Source organism: Mercenaria mercenaria, chromosome 1 (assembly GCF_021730395.1).
Source record: "Mercenaria mercenaria strain notata chromosome 1, MADL_Memer_1, whole genome shotgun sequence".
Lineage (NCBI taxonomy): Eukaryota > Metazoa > Mollusca > Bivalvia > Venerida > Veneridae > Mercenaria > Mercenaria mercenaria.
In genome coordinates, this window is record NC_069361.1 from 25,152,171 (window position 1) to 25,171,049 (window position 18,879).

Sequence of the window (18,879 nt, forward strand, 5' to 3'; positions counted from 1 at the left end):
TCATAGTGTCTCACTGGTGCAGTACAGTACAGTGTCATAGTGTCTCACTGGTGCAGTACAGTACAGTGTCCTAGTGTCACACTGGTACAGTACAGTACATTGTCCTAGTGTCTCACTGGTGCAGTACAGTACAATGTCCTACTAGTAGTCTCACCTAGGTGTGCAGTACAGTATCAGTGTCCTAGTAGTAAGTCCACACATGGTGCAGTACAGTATTTGTCCTAGTGTCTCACTGGTGCAGTACAGTACAGTGTCCTAGTGTCACACTGGTACAGTACAGTACATTGTCCTAGTGTCTCACTGGTGCAGTACAGTACAATGTCCTAGTGTCTCACTGGTGCAGTACAGTACAGTGTCCTAGTGTATCACTGGTGCAGTACAGTACAGTGTCCTAGTGTCCCACTGGTGCAGTACAGTACAGTGTCCTAGTGTCTCACTGATGTAGTACAGTACACTGTCATAGTGTCTCACTGGTACAGTACAGGACAGTGTTACTAGGTCAAATTGTTGAAAAACTTGTGAAATGTTCTACCTGATTTAAGAAAATTATGGACAGAATGTTGTAATGTAATGAAGATCAGCTTGTATAGTAGGTTACCTGGGGTAAGAACTGATTGATTAAACTGCAGATATTTATACAAAGTTATGAAGTTTAGAAGGTTATAAAAATTATATTTCTAAATAGGTTTATAGGGTATGTGTACGTTGGTACTGCAAGAGCACCAATGCTATGCACTGCATTTGTTTGCCTCATAATATTATCATTTCACATAATGAACTTCTGTTACAATCAATGGACATTTCACTTCCTGTTGCAGATACTTGAGATGTGAGAATATTGTTTTGACAAAGGTTATTAATTTTCTCAGTATTTAAGAGACTCAATTCTGTTGATGAAATACAACTAAAATTTTATCTTTTTACAGGTTAGAGACTTTATAGATAGTTGTTATGACTGCGGTGGTAAAGTCCTTGTCCATGGTAATGCTGGAATCTCTCGGAGGTGAGTTGTTATGAATGATATAAGTTGTCAATTATAATAGAGTCATTTTTATATGCTGTAAAGGACATTATGTGGTGGCCTGGTGGTCTGTTGTTTATAAGATGTCTGTTTGCAATTAAGTTTCCACATAATAACTTAAAAAATGTTTTGTCCTATGACTTACAAATTTGTTAGGCAGATTGTTTGTGGGGCAGTTGATGAACCTACTTTAAATTAGTGGGTGAAATGGCAAGGTCACTTTGACTGTTAGTATAAAAACTATTCCCATTCAGTTCTTGAAAATATCTAAACTTAGGATCCTCAAACTTGGCAGTAAATGACCCCTTTTGATTTTAAGGTCACTGGGTCAAAGGTCAAAGTCAGATATTGCTAGTACAAAATCACCATGGAACCTTTATAACTTTGATACCCTTGTCAAAGGCAGTGGTCACTGTTTTGTTAAGTGGTTAGATAGATAGTCATTCAGTCTGTATCTGCCGAGTCCCTCAAAGGTTTCATTTAACCATTACCTTGCTAAATTTTTAAAATGGACTGGTCCATGCTGTACCACTTATTATTCTAAGAGGTGTTCACTGAAAATGTACTGACTGAATAGCGAACAATGCAGACCAAGATGAGGCTGTACGGATGTGTAGGCTTATCTTGGTTTTCACTAGTTGCAAAGACAGAATCACTTGCCTCCAGCAGGCTAAAGGTTATCATCATTGGCTTCAGAGCCGTCTTTTGGCGATATTGCTCTGCACAGAGGTGTTCTTGTTACAGGTGCTGCTGCACAGAAATAAAACTTGTTTAGGTATAAATGTATTTATATTTAGGGGTAATTTGTTATTTTATTGAACATATCTAACTTACATAAATTATATATTTATTACATTTCAATTAAACATGATTGACTTTCAGTCATCTTTCTTGTGGTTAAAAATTTAGTATTAGTTATGCTTAATGTAAGTTTCTGGTGCTCCATGGGTAAACAGATGTGTATGAATTAATGTCTGGAGGGTCGCCTGAAGTGCCAAATATTGACAGAGTTACTCTTGTCATATTAAGTGGTTCTGAAACTGATGTTTGATGGGGGATTTGTTTTAAAATGTCTCTTTTATGTCATGTTTTTTTTACTAGGTTATTGAATTATAAGAGTGGATTATATTTAAAACTCTCACTGCTTTAAATAGTTGAACTTTCACTTTAAACTTGAAAGACTAAGAATTATTTATATAAATGATCGGATTTTTTATGCCCCCAAAGGGAGGCATATAGTTTTTGAACCGTCTGTCGGTCTGTCCGCAATTTTCGTGTCCGGTCCATATCTTTGTCATCCATGGATGGATTTTCAAATAACTTGGCATGAATGTGTACCACAGTAAGACGACGTGTCGCGCGCAAGACCCAGGTCCGTAGCTCAAAGGTCAAGGTCACACTTGTTGATGTTAAAGGTCATTTTTCATGATAGTGCATTGATGGGCGTGTCCGGTCCATATCTTTGTCATTCATGCATGGATTTTAAAATAACTACGCATGAATGTGTGACACAGTAAGACGACGTGTCGCGCGCAAGACCCAGCTCCATAGGTCAAAAGTCCTAAACTCTAACATCGTCCTCTAACTATTCATTCAAAGTGCCATTGGGGGCATGTGTCATCCTATGGAGACAGCTCTTGTTTAGAATATACATCGATTAAGAAATAGAAGTATATAAATACCTACAAAAAACATAAAGATACGCACTCTACTGTATCAAAATATAAAAGAAGTCTAAAATTCTCAAAAAATTATCTAAGATTTCAAATACAATGTTAACCTTGCAACATGATGAAATTGCCTAGTACACTTGAAGTTGTGCAGGTAAAATTTGATTAAACCTGTTTGAAAGATACATGGATGAAATAAATAAAAATTGTTTGTTTCGGTGAAATATTGAAATATCTTTCACTAGGGAACACTAGATTTTAAATTTTCTCTTGTGGCAGCATTGTGCCATTTGAGATTATATTGCATCTGAGTTCACTCGAAAGATACTTAGATTTTACACAGAAACAAATAAATATCCTCAGCCTATATTTTTAAATTTGTCATAGATGGGATGTGTTGTACCATCCTTTGTTTCAGAGAAGATTACTTATTTTTAATACTATATTTTCAGTGCTACACTTGTGATAGGATATATCATGGAGAAATATGGACTCTCTTACAAGTAAGTTACTTGCTGTGTTAGGATATAAAATGGAAAAATATGGCTTGTCATACAAGTAAGTGACTTCTTATGGTAGGATATATCATGGAGAAATACCAACTCTCTTAAAATTAGTAACCTTCTGTGTGGAGAACTACGTTTTGTCCTACAAGTAAGAAACAGTCTGTGGTAGGATATATTACGATGGACCATGGGCTGTCTTACAAATAATTGACCTCTTGTGATGGGATAAATCATGAAAGACTACACTGCAACTTGACATACAAGTAAGTGACCTGTTGTGGTATGATATGTCATGGAGAACTATGGTCTGTCAATTCAGTAAATGCCCTCTTGGTTACTATATGTATCATTGAGAACTTTGGCCTGTCATTCAAGTAAGTAACCTCCTGTGCATGGTATGCCTTGAAGAACGATAGCCTTGACAGAGAACTATGCCTGTCATTCAAGTAAGTAACCTCCTGTGCACGGTATGCCTTGAAGAACGATAGCCTTGACAGAGAACTATGGCCTGTCATTCAAGTAAGTAACCTCCTGTGCACGATATGCCTTGAAGAACGATAGCCTTGGCAGAGAACTATGGCTTGTCAATCAAGTAAGTGACCTCTTTTGCTGGATATATCTTGAAGAAATATAGTCTTGTTTAGGATGTTTATAGTTGAGAAATATAGGCTCTTATGTACAAGTTTATATACACCTGAAGGGACATATTATGATATACCTCCGAAGTCCGTCCGTCCGTTAGCAATTTTGTGTCCGCTCTTTAACTTGAACCCACTAAAGGATTTCGAAGAAACTTGACACAAATGTTCACCACATGGAGATGATGTGCAGAGCGCATGTTCTGGATGGCTCGCTTCAAGGTCAATTTCACACTAATCTTATGGGTCAAAGGTCAACATTGTTTCTTGTCTGCTCTGTAACTCTGGAGCTGCTTGAAGGATTTCAAAAAAACTCGGCACAAATGTTCACCACGTCAAGGTACAAATGTTCACCACATCAAGACGACCTGCAGAGCACATGTTTCGGATGGCTTGCTTCAAGATCAAGGTCACACTTAGGGGTCAAAAGTCATACGACTTTGTGTTTCGTTTGTATATTGCTCTACATTGCAGTGCTCCTGTTTTTATTTGGCAGATGACTTTTTTGTTCACTTAATTAACATAATAAAAATTATTGTTTTTTCAATTACTTCCCTTTTATGCTACTATAAATATTTTGTAACTTTTTATGCCCCCACTTTGGGAAGGGGCATATAGATTTGCCCTTGTCCATCCGTCCTTCCGAGAATGTTGGGTCATGCCTAGCTCCAAAAGAATTTGACGTAGAGTCACAAAACTTTACAGGAATGTTGGTCAGCATGTGTAGTTGTGCACCTGGGGTTTTGCGTTTGGATTCATCCAGTCCTGTAGGAGTTATGGCCCCCGACTTAGTAAAAAAAAATGGTCATTTTAATGTTGCGTCGTGCATAGCTCCAAAAGTATTTGACCTAGAGTCACCAAAGTTTACAGGAATGTTGGTCAGCATGTACAGTTGTGCACCTGGGGTTTCGCGTCCGGATTCATTCAGTAGTGTAGGAGTTATGGCCCTTGACTTAGTAAAAATTTGGTCATTTTAATGTTGTGTCGCGCATAGCTCCAAAAGTATTTGACCTGGAGTCACCAAAGTTTACAGGAGTGTTGGTCAGCATGTACAGTTGTGCACCTGGGGTTTCACGTCCAGATAAATTCAGTCTTGTAGGAGTTATGGCCCCTGACTTAGTTAAAAATTGGTCATTTTAATTTTGTGTTGCGTGTAGCTCCAAAAGTATTTGACGTAGAGTCACCAAAGTTTACAGGAATGTTGGTCAGCATGTGCAGTTGTGCACCTTTTACTTTAAACGACATCTCCTCATAAATCGCTAGGCCAATTTCATCCAAACTTCACAGGAATGTTCCTTGGGTGAAGCTCTACAAAAATTGTTCAAAGAATTGAATTCCATGCAGAACTCTGGTTGCCATGGTAACCGAAAGGAAAAACTTTAAAAATCTTCTCAAAAACCGGAAGCCCTAGAGCTTAGATATTTGGTGTGAAGCATTCCCTAGTGGACCTCTACCAAGTTTGTTCAAATCATGACCCCGAGGTCAGAATTGACCCCGCCCGAGGGGTCATATGATTTTACATAGGAAAATCTTAAAAAATCTTCTTCTCAAAAACCAGAAGCCCTAGAGCTTAGATATTTGACATGTAGCATTGCCTAGTGGACCTCTACTAAAATTGTTCAAATCATGACCCCCGGGGTCAAAATTGACCCCGCCCCAGGGGTCACTTGATTTTACATTGATTTCTATAGGAAAATCTTCAAAATTATTTAAAAAATAAACCAGAAGGCCTAGAGCTTAGATATTTGACATGTATTATTGCCTAGTGGACCTCTGTAAAAATTTGTGCAAATCATTACCCTCGGGGTCAAAATTGACCCCGCCCCAGGGGTCACTTGATTTTACATAGGAAAATCTTGAAAAAATTTCTAAAAATAAACCAGAAGGCCTAGAGCTTAGATATTTAACATGTAGCATTGCCTAGTGGACCTCTACAAAATTTGTTCAACTCATGACCCCCGGGGTCAAAATTGACCCCGCCCTAGGGGTCACTTGATTTTACAAAGGAAAATTTTCTAAAAATAAACCAGAAGGCCTAGATCTTAGATATTTGACATGTAGCATTGCCTAGTAGACTTCTACAAATTTTGTTCAAATCATGACCCCCCCTGCACCCGGGGTCAAACTGACCCCGCCCCATGGGGTTACTTGATTGTACATAGAAAAATCTTCAAAATTTTCTAAAAATAAACCAGAAGGCCTAGAGCTTAGATATTTGACATGTAGCATTGCCTAGTGGACCTCTACAAAATTTGTTCAAATCTTGACCCCCGCCAGGGTCAAATTGACCCAGCCCCAGGGGTTACTTGATTGTACATAGGGGAATCTTCATAAATTTACTAAAAATAAACCAGAGGGCCTAGATCTTAGATATTTGATAGGTTACATTGCCTAGTAGACTTCTACAACCTTTGTTCAAATCATGACCCCGGGGTAAAATTGACCCCGCCCCAGCGGTAACTTAATTGTACATCAGAAAATCTTCAAAAAATTTCTAAAAATAAACCAGAAGGCCTAGAGCTTAGATATTTGACATGTAGCATTGCCTAATGGACCTCTACAAAATTTGTTCAAATCATGACCCCCCGGCGTCAAATTGGCCCCGCCCCAGGGGTTACTTGATTGTACATAGGAAAATCTTCCAAAAAATGTCTAGAAATAAACTTAAAGGCCTAGAGCTTATAAATTTGGTGTGTAGCATTGCCTAGTGGATCTCTACCAAGTTTGTTCAAATCATGACCCCGGGGTCAAGCTTAAGTGCAAATCTTCATAGCAACCATTTAACCAGGTGAGCTATATCATACATGTGATAAGTTCAGAATCCCAAAACTGGAGGTTTGCCATTTTTCAGCTGGAGTTGGGGTCTCAAAACTGGAGGTTTTTTATCGACATAAATTAAGCGCGCGGACACATAACGTAGAGACAAAATCCAACATTTTTGGCCACAAAATAATGTATATAAGTCTACACCAGAAGAAACAATCCTCATAACTCTTGATTTGAATTTTGACAGAGTTATGCCACTTTTTAACTTCATTTTTTGTTTGTTAAAGTTTTATATAATGTCTAATATCTCTGTTACATTCAAAGCTATTTACTATTATGCCCCTTTTACTGGCAAAGCTTTAATTGCCTCTTTTACTGCAAAGCTTTAATTCAGAGTCAATCACTGAGAGAAGTCGAGCATGCTATCTAAGTATCTTACAGAAGCTCCCTCTTGTTCTAACTTTAAACTTTCTTAACAGATTATTTGTAGAAACAAAGTCTCAATTTAGGTCTGAAATGAAGGTGAACATGTATTCTACTCGAGGACTTAAAAAAAAAAACGAAGCTCTAAATTGGTCTGAACACAACTCATAAATTATGTAAATTCCTTACCCCACCCACTTTCGTATAAAAATACTGATGATTTTGACATGAAAAATAGAAGACAGAAATGCATCAACATGTATTTACCCTTAATACCAAAATAATGTAGATTGATGTTATCAAATAAATGAGTGTGTGTTTTCATCCAATTTTCAATGAAATAGCAAATTAATTTGGTAAACATTGGAAGAAAATGGCGTAACTCCATAAGGGGAAATAACACTCCTGTTCTAAAAATAGTAATGGGTTGGTTTTTCCAACAATTATTTATGTGATTTTATTAGATCTACCGAGCAGAATTTTTCTTTGAATAATCAAAATTCATTTCAGTTGGGAATTAATTCTTATGACTGGGAGTTTTTTGCTTCAAATTGGTAAAAGATGGAGCTTAATTGGCAATGAAAACGGGCAGATATTCGGCCCCGTGAGACAGGTGGAAAATGCCCTGCTTGTCTAATCCCTTATCAAAACAAACAATTAATAATTCACCTGTGAAAAACAACTCTTTCCTCCAGCTACATGTGTGTCAAACATGTATAATACACAACACTCGGTGACACTTTGATTTACTGTGCAAACATGTTTGGCACTCCTCGGTATTTATCAACCCAGTCATAATACTTTTTTTATCCCCCGACGAAAGTCGGAGGGATATAGTTTTGGCGTCGTCCGTCCGTCCGTCCTTCCGTCCGTCTTTCCGTCCGTCCGTCCGTCCTTCCGTCTTTCCGTCCGTCCGTCCGTCCGGAGCCATATCTAGGAAATGGTTGGGAATATTTATTTAAAACTTCATATACATGTTCACCACAATGAGTTCTTGCGGCCCGTCAAGTTTCAGTCAGATTGCCCAAGTAACACCAGAGTTATGGCCCTTAGAAGTTTCTAGTGTTAACTATATAGGGTACTATAAATATGGCAATTTCTGCATCATAACTTTTGATATATTTGACCTAGAACTATGAAACTTAAACAGAATTTAGATCACCATAATGTGGTTGTGTACACACAATTTCATTTGGATTTATTTGTAAATTAAGAGTTATTGCCCTTTAATTGTATAAAAATCCACATATTTGTACATAACAAACTTACCATTTGGTACAATTTCATTAAATTTCTTTCATTCTTTTCCATGAACATTTATTGTAAACATGTGAAGTTGTGTACCCACACCTGGTCACCCCCTTACCTTGATCACACACCTCCCCCCTTATCCCCTGACCCCCCCCCCCCCCCCCCCCCACCCCCCACCACACACAAAAAAAAAAAATTCATTCCTTATTTTAGATTTTTTTCAAACAAACTTCATATACATGTTCACCACTATGAGGTTATGGGCCCATCAAGTTTCAGACAGATTGCCCAAGTTACACCAGAGTTATGGCCCTTAGAAGTTTCTAGTGTTAACTATATAGGGTACTATAGATCTATAGATATGCCAATTTCTGCATCATAACTTTTGACATATTTGACCTAGAACTATGAAACTTTAACAGAATTTAGAGCACTATAATGTGGTTGTGCACAGACAATTTTGTAAGGATTTCTTTTGTAACTTCAGAGTTATTGCCCTTTAATTGTCTAAAAATCCACATATTTGTACATTACAAACTTACCATTTGGCAGAATTTTATTAAATTTCTTTCATTCTTTTCTGTGAACATTTATTATAAACATGTGAAGTTGCGCACCCACACCTGGTCACCCACTTGCCTTGGTCACACCCCCCTCCCCCCCCCCCCCCCCCCCCCTCCCCCCAAAAATTTTTTTTTTTTTTTTTTTTCATTTCTTATTTAGATTTTTTTCAAACCTTCCAAGTTGTACCATTCCCCCCACCTCACTTCCCCATCCAGTCATGCCCACCACTGATCATGCATCCTCTGCCCCCCCCCCCCCCCCCCCCCCCCCACTCCAACTTCACCCTTTTACCTTTTTTTTTTTTTTAATTTTTAATTTTCAGTCAATATTTATAATCAACATGTGAAATTTTGTTTCCTCTCCCATTCCCCTGCACCCCCACCCCCTAAAAAAATAAATATATACATATATCTAATATAGATATATATATTTCCATTCCTTTTTTTTTTTTTTTTTAAATGTTCAAACCTTCAACATGTTATGTTGTGACTGCACAAACCTTGCCCTCAGCCGTTTCAAGATATCTTACCTGTGTTCTCTTAAGGACATCTGATCTTTTAATGTACATGTAAAACAGCAACACCTGGTGCCAAACCACTCAAAGACAATATTTCATTCCCGTTTAACTTCAAGCTCACATTTCAATTAACTGCATTTAATTGTAAAAGCTAAGCTTATTACAGTAAGCATATCCCATTCAAAATAAATTCTTAAGTCAGGATCAAAGTATCATACATTTATTATGTACTCTTTAATTAAACATTTGTTTTCTGTTAAATTGATTTTGACTAATGAAATTATTTGCTTCTTATTAACATCCTTAACTTTTTGCTGGATATATCTTTTTGCCATTCCTCACCACAAACCCTTTCGGCGGGGGATACCAATTCATCGAATTTGCTTGTTTTTTTTGTTTTTTTTTGAAAAGCGGGAGAAACATGGTTTTTGTCGGGAGACGGGAGGCAAGGTGAAAAAATCGGGATTTTGACCCTCCCGCGCGGGAGATCACATGTATGGCTATATAGGGCCATCATGGCCCTCTTGTTTTATTATTGACCATACAGGGAAAAACAGAGACCACTTTTCTGTGGTACAACATGGATGTTATCTCCAATTTTCAGGTGTATTTTGACATATCTGTACCTGGTAAGGATGTTTTGTTATGGACATCTGTGGACTTAGATTTTTTTTGGAATATCTTCCCTTTGTTGTTCCTGCACTTTGGGCTTCAACAGTTTTGCTCCCATCATCTGATATAACTCTTCGGTCACACCTAGGGGTCAAGAGTCATACATTGGGCATATATTGCTCTGCATTGCAGTGTTCTTGCTTTTCTGTATATCAGAGTATCTGAATTATGGTTAATATATCAGTGTATAAGATGAATACACTAGAAATTAGATTTATTTATCAGCCTGGTAAGCTCATTAGGTCATGCTTTCATTCAGATTTTTGGACATGAATCCCATTGGAGATGTCATTTATCTGTGATGAATGACTGAGGACAATATATCTAAGGTCAACTTACCTCCACTTCAGATTCATATGATGAAGTTGTCAGTTGCTTGTCACTGTTGGCAAAGGCAGAATTACTTGCCACCAGTGGGCTTAATGTTAAATACATTAAGTTTACACTACATGATTTAAATGATTTTGATTTCTTAACTAATATCAGCTGTTTTATACAGTAAACAACTTTTTAATGTTTCAGAAATGCTTATGTGTATGTACAGCAGAGAAGATTCTGTATAAACCCTAATGAAGGCTTTTCACAGCAACTCATTGTAAGTGTTTCAATTTCATTTTGACTCTTCTTTTTCATTGCCGATTTGAAAGGTAAATAAACTGGTAATGAATTCAGGGCTCCGGAAATTTTGATAACTCAATCGGTCCGAAACGAAAATCGTGACATCGGCGCTACCCCACCCACAGCATTCCAAATAATTACATATTTTGTAAAACGTGAAAGAAATAAGCATGTCATGCTTTAAAACTAAGTTAACGGTCACCGCGAGTTACCATACAATGAAGACAGTGTTTCAGTGTTATGTGTGATCGTTACTTTGTTTGAATTTCGATGTTTTTCCTGCTTTCCTGCAAGGATAAAATTGCCGGCATTGACAACGTGTACGTAACTAGTCTAAAAGCCAACGCACGTGACTTCGGTACCGTATACACGGCAGATACTTTGTGATGTTTCCTCATTCTTTGACGGAATTCTATAAAATACAATGCGTCAAAGTGAATTACACGACATATATTCTCTGCTAAACAGCCTCAGTATTTTAAGAATACTCTGCCGCGGACCGAATGTGTATGTTATGTGAATGCTGAGATCGAATTTCCCCGCATGTATAGTACCAAAAGGTCACGCGGGTTGGCCACGCATATTTCATTTCACTTACGTTGTACTTCAATAAGCAACTCCATTATATAAAGTTATATGTTCTCTTCTGATGTAAACAAAATTTCATTCTGAAACGTTTTTTAAAAGACCAATTTGATAAACAGCGCCACTTCGGTTTTCTTTATCATTCATGTTTGCCGGTCCATCTTTTTCTTTTTCTTTTTTGTACAGTCGGGTTTCAAAGACGATTTTCTGCACTTGTTTCAACTGGAGCCCCAACAAATGAATCATGTAATTTCTTCAAATCAAGTAATTATAAAAAATATTTTCATCGGTTTTCCGTGTGATGTCTTTTTAAATCAAAGACCTATGTACAATGTACATGATTAAATGCAGTGACCATTTGTTTTTTACCCGTGATCAAACATAACCTTTTTAAATAAACCGTCCGGCGGATTCTAAATAAAAGAAGTGGATCCCCGTCGAAATGATTTGGATCCAGTCAGAAACATTTGGAAACCAGTCAAAAATGTTTAATACATGGCAGTCGGCTGTCTGCTAACATTAAAGGATGTGCCGCGCGAGCGCTGATTGCGTCACGTGCTAATTACGGACCGATTATCAAAGTGACAATCAGACCGATTGACACGTTTATTGATTATCTCAAAGAACTATAAAATACATTTATAGCTCTTTGATTATCTGAGGGTGCGACCAACAATTTCCTGCTTGGCAGGTGATCGTGTATTGAGATATCAGACCGAAATTTATACTTTTCTCCATTTTTACGGGACCGATTTTTTTCGTTTTTTCACTTCACGAATCGGTCTGAAAAGTCAAAAATCGGTCCAAAACCGGCAAACCGGCAAATTTCCGAAGCCCTGGTAATGATATGTCAAAATGTTTTTAGTACGAAGATAAGCTATGTTCTGCTGTTGGGCCTCTGAAGCCAGTTTGTGAAGTTCATTGATTTAGAATCTCTTGACATGTAGCTGTGTGTGTTCAACACCCTTTGGGCATAGAATTTTCATGAGGAAGCCGTCCAGCTGGCTAACAGAAAGTCAACAATTCTACCCATTTGCCAAATTGTGCATGAAATAATACTCAGATGAGTACTTTGGATATTCCTTCACCATCAAAAACTGGAAAAATCCCATATAGTACTAAACTCTGTCTGTTTGACTTTAATTCCAACAAAAACTTGTTTTTTTTTTTGTCCATTTGTTCTCCTGTATGACTTTATAGCACTAAATTTTGCTGGAAGCTGGAAGTATGGACACAACCATTTTACCTGTGAAGGTTTTAAAACTTCTCTGTTGGTCAGTAAAAGGCAATTTGTTATATGGCTTAAAAACTTCTCTTGAACTTCCCAGATTTGACTAGAAACAGATCTCTTTTTTTTTTCATAAAACATCATTTCAGCTTTAAAACAACAGGCTTTAAAAAAAATCTGGTTATTACAATGGAATATCATATGTCCTTGCTGGGAAGGGAAGGTTTGGCATATCAAACAGATGGTTTCTGCTCAGTAACTAAAGTTTGGTAAACCCATTGTCACCAAACTTGGTGTATACATGTAGGTAGCTTTTGTTGACACAAAAGTTTAGATTTTATCTGGAGTCAATCAGGTTTAGGTCTCTGTTAGTAGAAATACAAAAAGTGTTTCCACACAGTAACTTTAGTTATGAATGAAATATAATGGTGAAAGTTGATTTGAAGGTAGCTTAGGTGGAGATGACAGTTAAGATAGCATTTGGGGTCACTCATGTCAAGGTCAAGATCACTGTCTCTTAATAGAGAAACTTTTCCACTCAGGAACTTTAATTATGAATGTAGTACAGCGATGAAACTTGTTTTGTAGGGAATGTAGGTGGAGACGCCAACTGGGATTACATTTGAGACTGATGGGGTCAAGGTCACTGTTAATAAAAGTAGGAAAATGGTTTCCACTCAATATCTTTAGTTTTGGTGTGACTATTGTCATGAAACTAGGTGTGTATACATCAATTTTGTATTTAGATCACAGTGTCAGATGTGAAAAATTGAAAACCTAGTGTTGTGGCATTGGCGCTTTTCTTGTATATATATTTTCCTGATAAATTTTGTTTTACATTTTCCTTTCATAAATGTTATTTTCTATCATGTCTCTCATGTTATTCTATTATCAGGAATATGAACCAATATACAGAGCAAGGCAGTGTTTAGACATAACAGACACAACTCACACAACAGGTATATACTGTGCATGTTGGACATGATTTTCATGTGTTTGTACTGGTGCTGGAAAAAGTCATACACCCTGGGGGTCTGGGGGTGTAAGATGACTCTCCTGCAGTAATGAATGCATAAAGTCATAAGCTACTATAAAAAGTGCTTAAAGGAAAAGCATTTTTCGTTAGCTCCTGAGCACAAAGCGCTCAAGGTGAGCTATTGTGATCACCCTCTTTCTGTCGTCTGTTGTCAGCAGGGTGACTGTTAACACTCTAGAGCTCACAATTTTACCCAGATCTTAATGAAATTTGGTCAGAATGTTACCCTCAATAAAATTTTACACAACTTCGTTACTTGGTCATATGGGATCAAAAAGTAGGCCACTAGGTCAGCTAATATTAAAACTTTGTTAGCACTCTAGAGACCACATTTTCTACCTCATCTTCATAAAACTTTGTGAGAATGTTTGACTTTATGAAATCTAGGTCAGCTCTGAAACTGAGTTACCTGAGGTCTTAAACTAGGTAACTAGGTCAAATCATAGGAAAACCTTGTTAACACTCTTGAGGTCAGGTTTGCTGCTTGATTATCATCATTTTTTGTCAGAATGTTTGACTCTATGAAATATGGAACAAGTTTGAAATCGGATTACCTGATACCAAAAACTAGGTCACTACGTCAGACCATGGAAAAACGTTGTTAACACTCTAAAAGCAAGGTCACATTTTCTACCTGATCTTAACCAGATTTAGTCAGAATGCTTGTCTTTTTAGCTCATCTGATTTTTTGTTGGGGCCTGAACCTTGAAAACGGTTTCTGCCCAGTAACTTGAGAACCACTTGACCAAGAACCTTCAGACTTGGTAGTATAGTTATACTTATGAAGTAGGTGACCCTATTGTTTTAGGGGTCAACAGGCTAAACTATTTCTACGTGGTATCTTGACAACTACTATAACAAGAACCTTGCAATTTGGACCGCTATTGGTTTTGGGGTCAGTAAGTCACAGAGGCCTGAACCTTGAAAACAGTCTGCTCAATCACTTGAGAACTGCTTGACCCAGTACCTTCAAACTTCATAGCATGATTGGGCATATAAAGTAGATGACCGTAATTGTTTTTGGGGTAAGTCAAAGGTCGAGGCCATAGTGATACAAATTTTACAACCTCCTCGTGTTTCTTCTATTATTTGTAGAATATTGTATGAATATTTTCATATGAGGAAATTCTTAGCTGGATTATGGAAAGTCAGTTCTTCCTAGCTTGCCTGCTTGCGCCTGAAATAATGCCGAAAGGGGCTTCTAGGTCCCTTCCTCTGCCATCAAACCATAATTATGACCTATAATTGTGTCAGTGCAATGTTAAACCATACAAAATAAACATTCAAAAAGGTTATAAATAAAAATAGGCATTTATGTTGTATATAGCATAGCAAAGTGTAACAGACAAGTGTAAATATTAAAACAGAAAACATGTAACTGGCAAGTATAGTTATAACAGACAGCATGTATAGATATTATAACAAACAACATGTAACAGGCAAGTATAAATTTTAAAACACAAGTGTAACATACAAGTATAAGTATTCTAACAGACAACATGTAACATGCAATATAGATATTATAGCAACAGACAGCATGTAACATACACATATAAATATTGTAACAGACAGCATGTCATGGGCAGGTATAGTTCCTGTCTGTTCCTTATAATATATTTCTCAAATTAAAAAAAAAACAAAAAACATTATTTTACACAAAAAGCATAACGTTTCATTGCAGATGATAAAACAGTACTGGAACTACTATGTTGCTAGACAGAGCCTCATTACCGCATAAACAATTACCCTCGAGCCGGATATTTCAATCTGCACCTTCTCCATTGAAAAAAATCTTATAACATTATAACAGAAAACATGTTTCAAACAAGTAATTAATGGGTAAACATACTTTCTTCAAAACGTTTTGTAACACACAGTATGGTAAAGAGTGGGGGAGGGGGTGATAGGGTATACATCAATTTTATTTTGGCAGTAGCTCCTCTTTTTGAGCTATATATGAAAAACATTGTCCACTAAACCCTTGTTTTGGTATATCATCATCAATCACAACATCATAGGATATAGGTTTTTAGCTCGACTATACGAAGTATGGAGAACTATCCTAGTCGACCTGGCGTCGGCGCCCTTCCCCGTCTGCACTTTGGTTAAAGTTTTGATGCACTTTCTCTTTATCTTTGTTATTACTTGATGGATTTACTTCAAACTTAAAAATAGTTGTTCCTCATCATCACCCACATCATATGGCACAAGGGTCATAACTCTGGCACCAATATGTCATGAATTATCCCCCTTTTTTAGCTCACCTCTCACATAGTGACAAGGTGAGCTTTTGTGATCACCCTTCGTCCGTCGTGTGTCCATGCGTCCGTCCGTCAACAATTTCTTGTCTGCACGATAGTGGTTTCATTTATGATTTTATTTTAACCAAACTTGCACACAACTCGTATCACCATAAGATCACGGTTCCTTTCTTAAACTGGCCAGATCCCATTATGGGTTCCAGAGTTATGGCCCCTGAAAGGGCCAAAATTAGCTATTTTGACCTTGTCTGCACAATAGCAGCTTCATTTATGATTTGAATTTAATCAAACTTGCACAAAACTTGTGTCACCATAAGATCTCGGTTCCTTTCTTGAACCGGCCATATCCCTTAATGGGTTCCAGAGTTATGGCCCCTGAAAGGTCCAAAATTAGCTATTTTGACCTTGTCTGCACAATAGCAGCTTCATTTATGATTTGATTTTAACCAAACTTGCACACAACTTGTATTACCACAAGATCTTGGTTGCTTTGTTAAAATGGCCAAATTCCATCATGGGTTCCAGAGATATGGCCCCTTAAAGGTCCAAAATCGGCTAATTTGGCTTTTGCAGCCATATAGATACTTCATATATGGTTTTATTTGATACAAACTTTCAAAAATATCTTCAACAACAATAAATCTTGGATTCCATGACAAATCAGATCCAATCGTAGGTTCCAGAGTTATTTTATATCTGATTACCTCCCCTGATTGTAATAAAAATGGATTTATATCAGTAAGTACTTATAGGACTTATTTGAAATTTCATTATTGTCATTAGTTGGACTGAGTTAATCAGGGTAGATAACTATGGACTGATTTTATGTCAAATCACCTCCCTTTATTTCAAATTAAAATGGGTTATATCTCCGTAACTAATGAAGATACTGATCTGAAATTCCATTTATGTCAACAGATTTATTTGGCAGATCCTTCTTTTGTTCACTTACAATATTTTTTTTTAATTACTTCCCTTTTACGTTACTATAAATAGCTTATTTTTAGTAACTTTTTTATTATTGGCCATAGGGAAAAACTGAGACCACTTTTCTGTGGTACAATATGGATGGTACCTCCAATTTTAGGTGTTTTTTGACATATCTGTACCTTGTAAGAATTTTTTTTTCTTTTTGGTTAAATTTCTTCCCTTTGTTGTTCCTGTCCTTTGGACTTAGATATGTTTTCTGAGGACCTTCTTGTCCTCAAGTGCAATGATTTACAGGTGAGGTCTTGTACTTAGAATTCCAGGTTACAGTGCACTTTATTTCAGTTATTACTAAATGGATTTGATTCAAACTTAAAATAGTTGTTTAACATCATCACTCACATCATATGGCTTAAGGGTCATAACTCTGGCACCAATATTTCATGATTTATACCCCCTTTTTACTTAGAATTTCAGGTTAAAGTTTTGGTGAACTTTCACTTTATCTCAATTATTACTAAGTGGATTTGATTCAAACATTAAATAGTGTTCAACAGCTTCACTCACATCATTCGACACAAGGGCCATAACTCTTGCACCAGTATTCATGAATTATCCCCTCTTTTTACTTACAATTTCAGGTTAAGGTTTTGGTGCACTTTTACTCTATCTCAGTTATAACTGTATGGATTTGATTCAAACTTAAAATAGTTGTTCAACATCATCACTCACATCATATGTCACTCACATCATATGACACAAGGGCCGTAACTTTTGCACCAGTATTTCATGAATTATCCCCCTTTTTACTTACAATTTCAGGTTAATGTTTTGATGTACTTTCTCTCTAACTGAGTTATTACCGAATGGATTTCATTCAAACTTAAAATAGTTGTTCCACCCTATCACCCAAATGATATGACACATGGTCCATAACTCTTACATCGCTCTTATTACTTAATACTTTTGACACAGACTGAAGCTATTATCCAATATTTCATCCATGTTGGAGTCATTAAACACCCAAGTGACAGGTCCAGCTTCGTCAGATGTGCCCAGTTTCACTATCCAGCATGGAAATAGTCGAGCGCGCTGTCACCTGTGACAGCTCTTGTTAACTTCCTAGTAATTAGAACTTGTACTTTGCTGCAAAATCTATACTTAATGTACAGTGTCTCGTGTTGTTACACACTGAGGTTAGTAATCCTGTGGACGATGATATGGTTAACCTAAATTTTAATGTAACACATAATTTGGCACACATTTTTGATGGCCATATTACCAACTTTGATGGAACATGTGCTACATGAACAACATTGTTGATGTAAACATCTGCTGCTTTAACCTTTAGCCTGCTGGTGGCAATAGATTCTACCTTTGCGACCAGTGCTAACCAGGTTTAGCCTTCACATCCGTGCAGGCTGATCATGGTCTGCACACTGTTTGCTATTCAGTCAGTAAAATTTCAATGACCACCCCTTCGAATAATAAATGGTATTGCTCAAATTGAATGATGGACTAGTCCATTTTAGAAATTTAGCAAGCTAAAGGTTAAAACATCAGTAACAAGAGGAAGAGTCATGTTGTAATCAAGGAAGTGTGCTGTAGTAATCAATAAAATGTCTTCTTTTTCAGGTTCGATGAAAAGAAAGTGCCAGTTTGACACAGATGATAATAAACATTCAGATTCTTCCATGATAACTTGATATATGTGGATTAACTTATCTCTCTGTGATATATGACAACTTACAGGTAGTTTAACTGAAAGCAAACACCTGTTTTGACATTTTAAAACAAACGTATAGTTCTTATAGATATGTGAAAAAAAGTAAATGTGTCCCTGGATTACAGAATACAAAAAATGGACAACAGTGAAACATGGGATGGAGCAATATCAGAAATAGATTATTGAGTGAGAAGAGGTTTGGAAATCTGCATCTTGGAACACATTTTGATATAGCTGTATATGTATTGCTTCTAGTCACAGTTGACTAGTTGACTTAATTGTTAATCCTGTGTGTTGATAATAAGAATAAATCGTTTTTTATATTGATGAAATTTCTCTTGTGATATATCCAGCTGCCTGCAGTGACATTGTCTGTTTATTACAATGTACATTAGATTTCAAATATATAAAGTATAAAGCTATTGAAGCTAACTTGGTGTAGAGCAAATAAATATCACTTACATAATATA

General features: G+C 36.8%; 2 protein-coding genes across 3 annotated transcripts in view; one reads left to right on the forward strand and one right to left on the reverse strand.

Moving 5' to 3' along the window:
- The window catches only part of LOC123543609 (serine/threonine/tyrosine-interacting protein-like), a 33,741-nt gene extending 15,000 nt beyond the window's left edge, over nucleotides 1–18,741 (forward strand). For both annotated transcript variants that reach the window (XM_045329682.2, XM_045329686.2), the window contains exons 6-10: nucleotides 927–1,003; nucleotides 3,144–3,194; nucleotides 10,551–10,623; nucleotides 13,355–13,418; nucleotides 18,319–18,741. In XM_045329682.2, the coding sequence (XP_045185617.2) occupies nucleotides 927–1,003; nucleotides 3,144–3,194; nucleotides 10,551–10,623; nucleotides 13,355–13,418; nucleotides 18,319–18,389 (336 nt within the window). In that variant the 3' untranslated portion in view covers nucleotides 18,390–18,741. The remainder of the gene's footprint in view (nucleotides 1–926; nucleotides 1,004–3,143; nucleotides 3,195–10,550; nucleotides 10,624–13,354; nucleotides 13,419–18,318) is intronic.
- Nucleotides 1–18,879, reverse strand: part of LOC123543598 (uncharacterized) — a 57,337-nt gene that overhangs the window by 18,915 nt on the left and 19,543 nt on the right. The window lies entirely within an intron of this gene.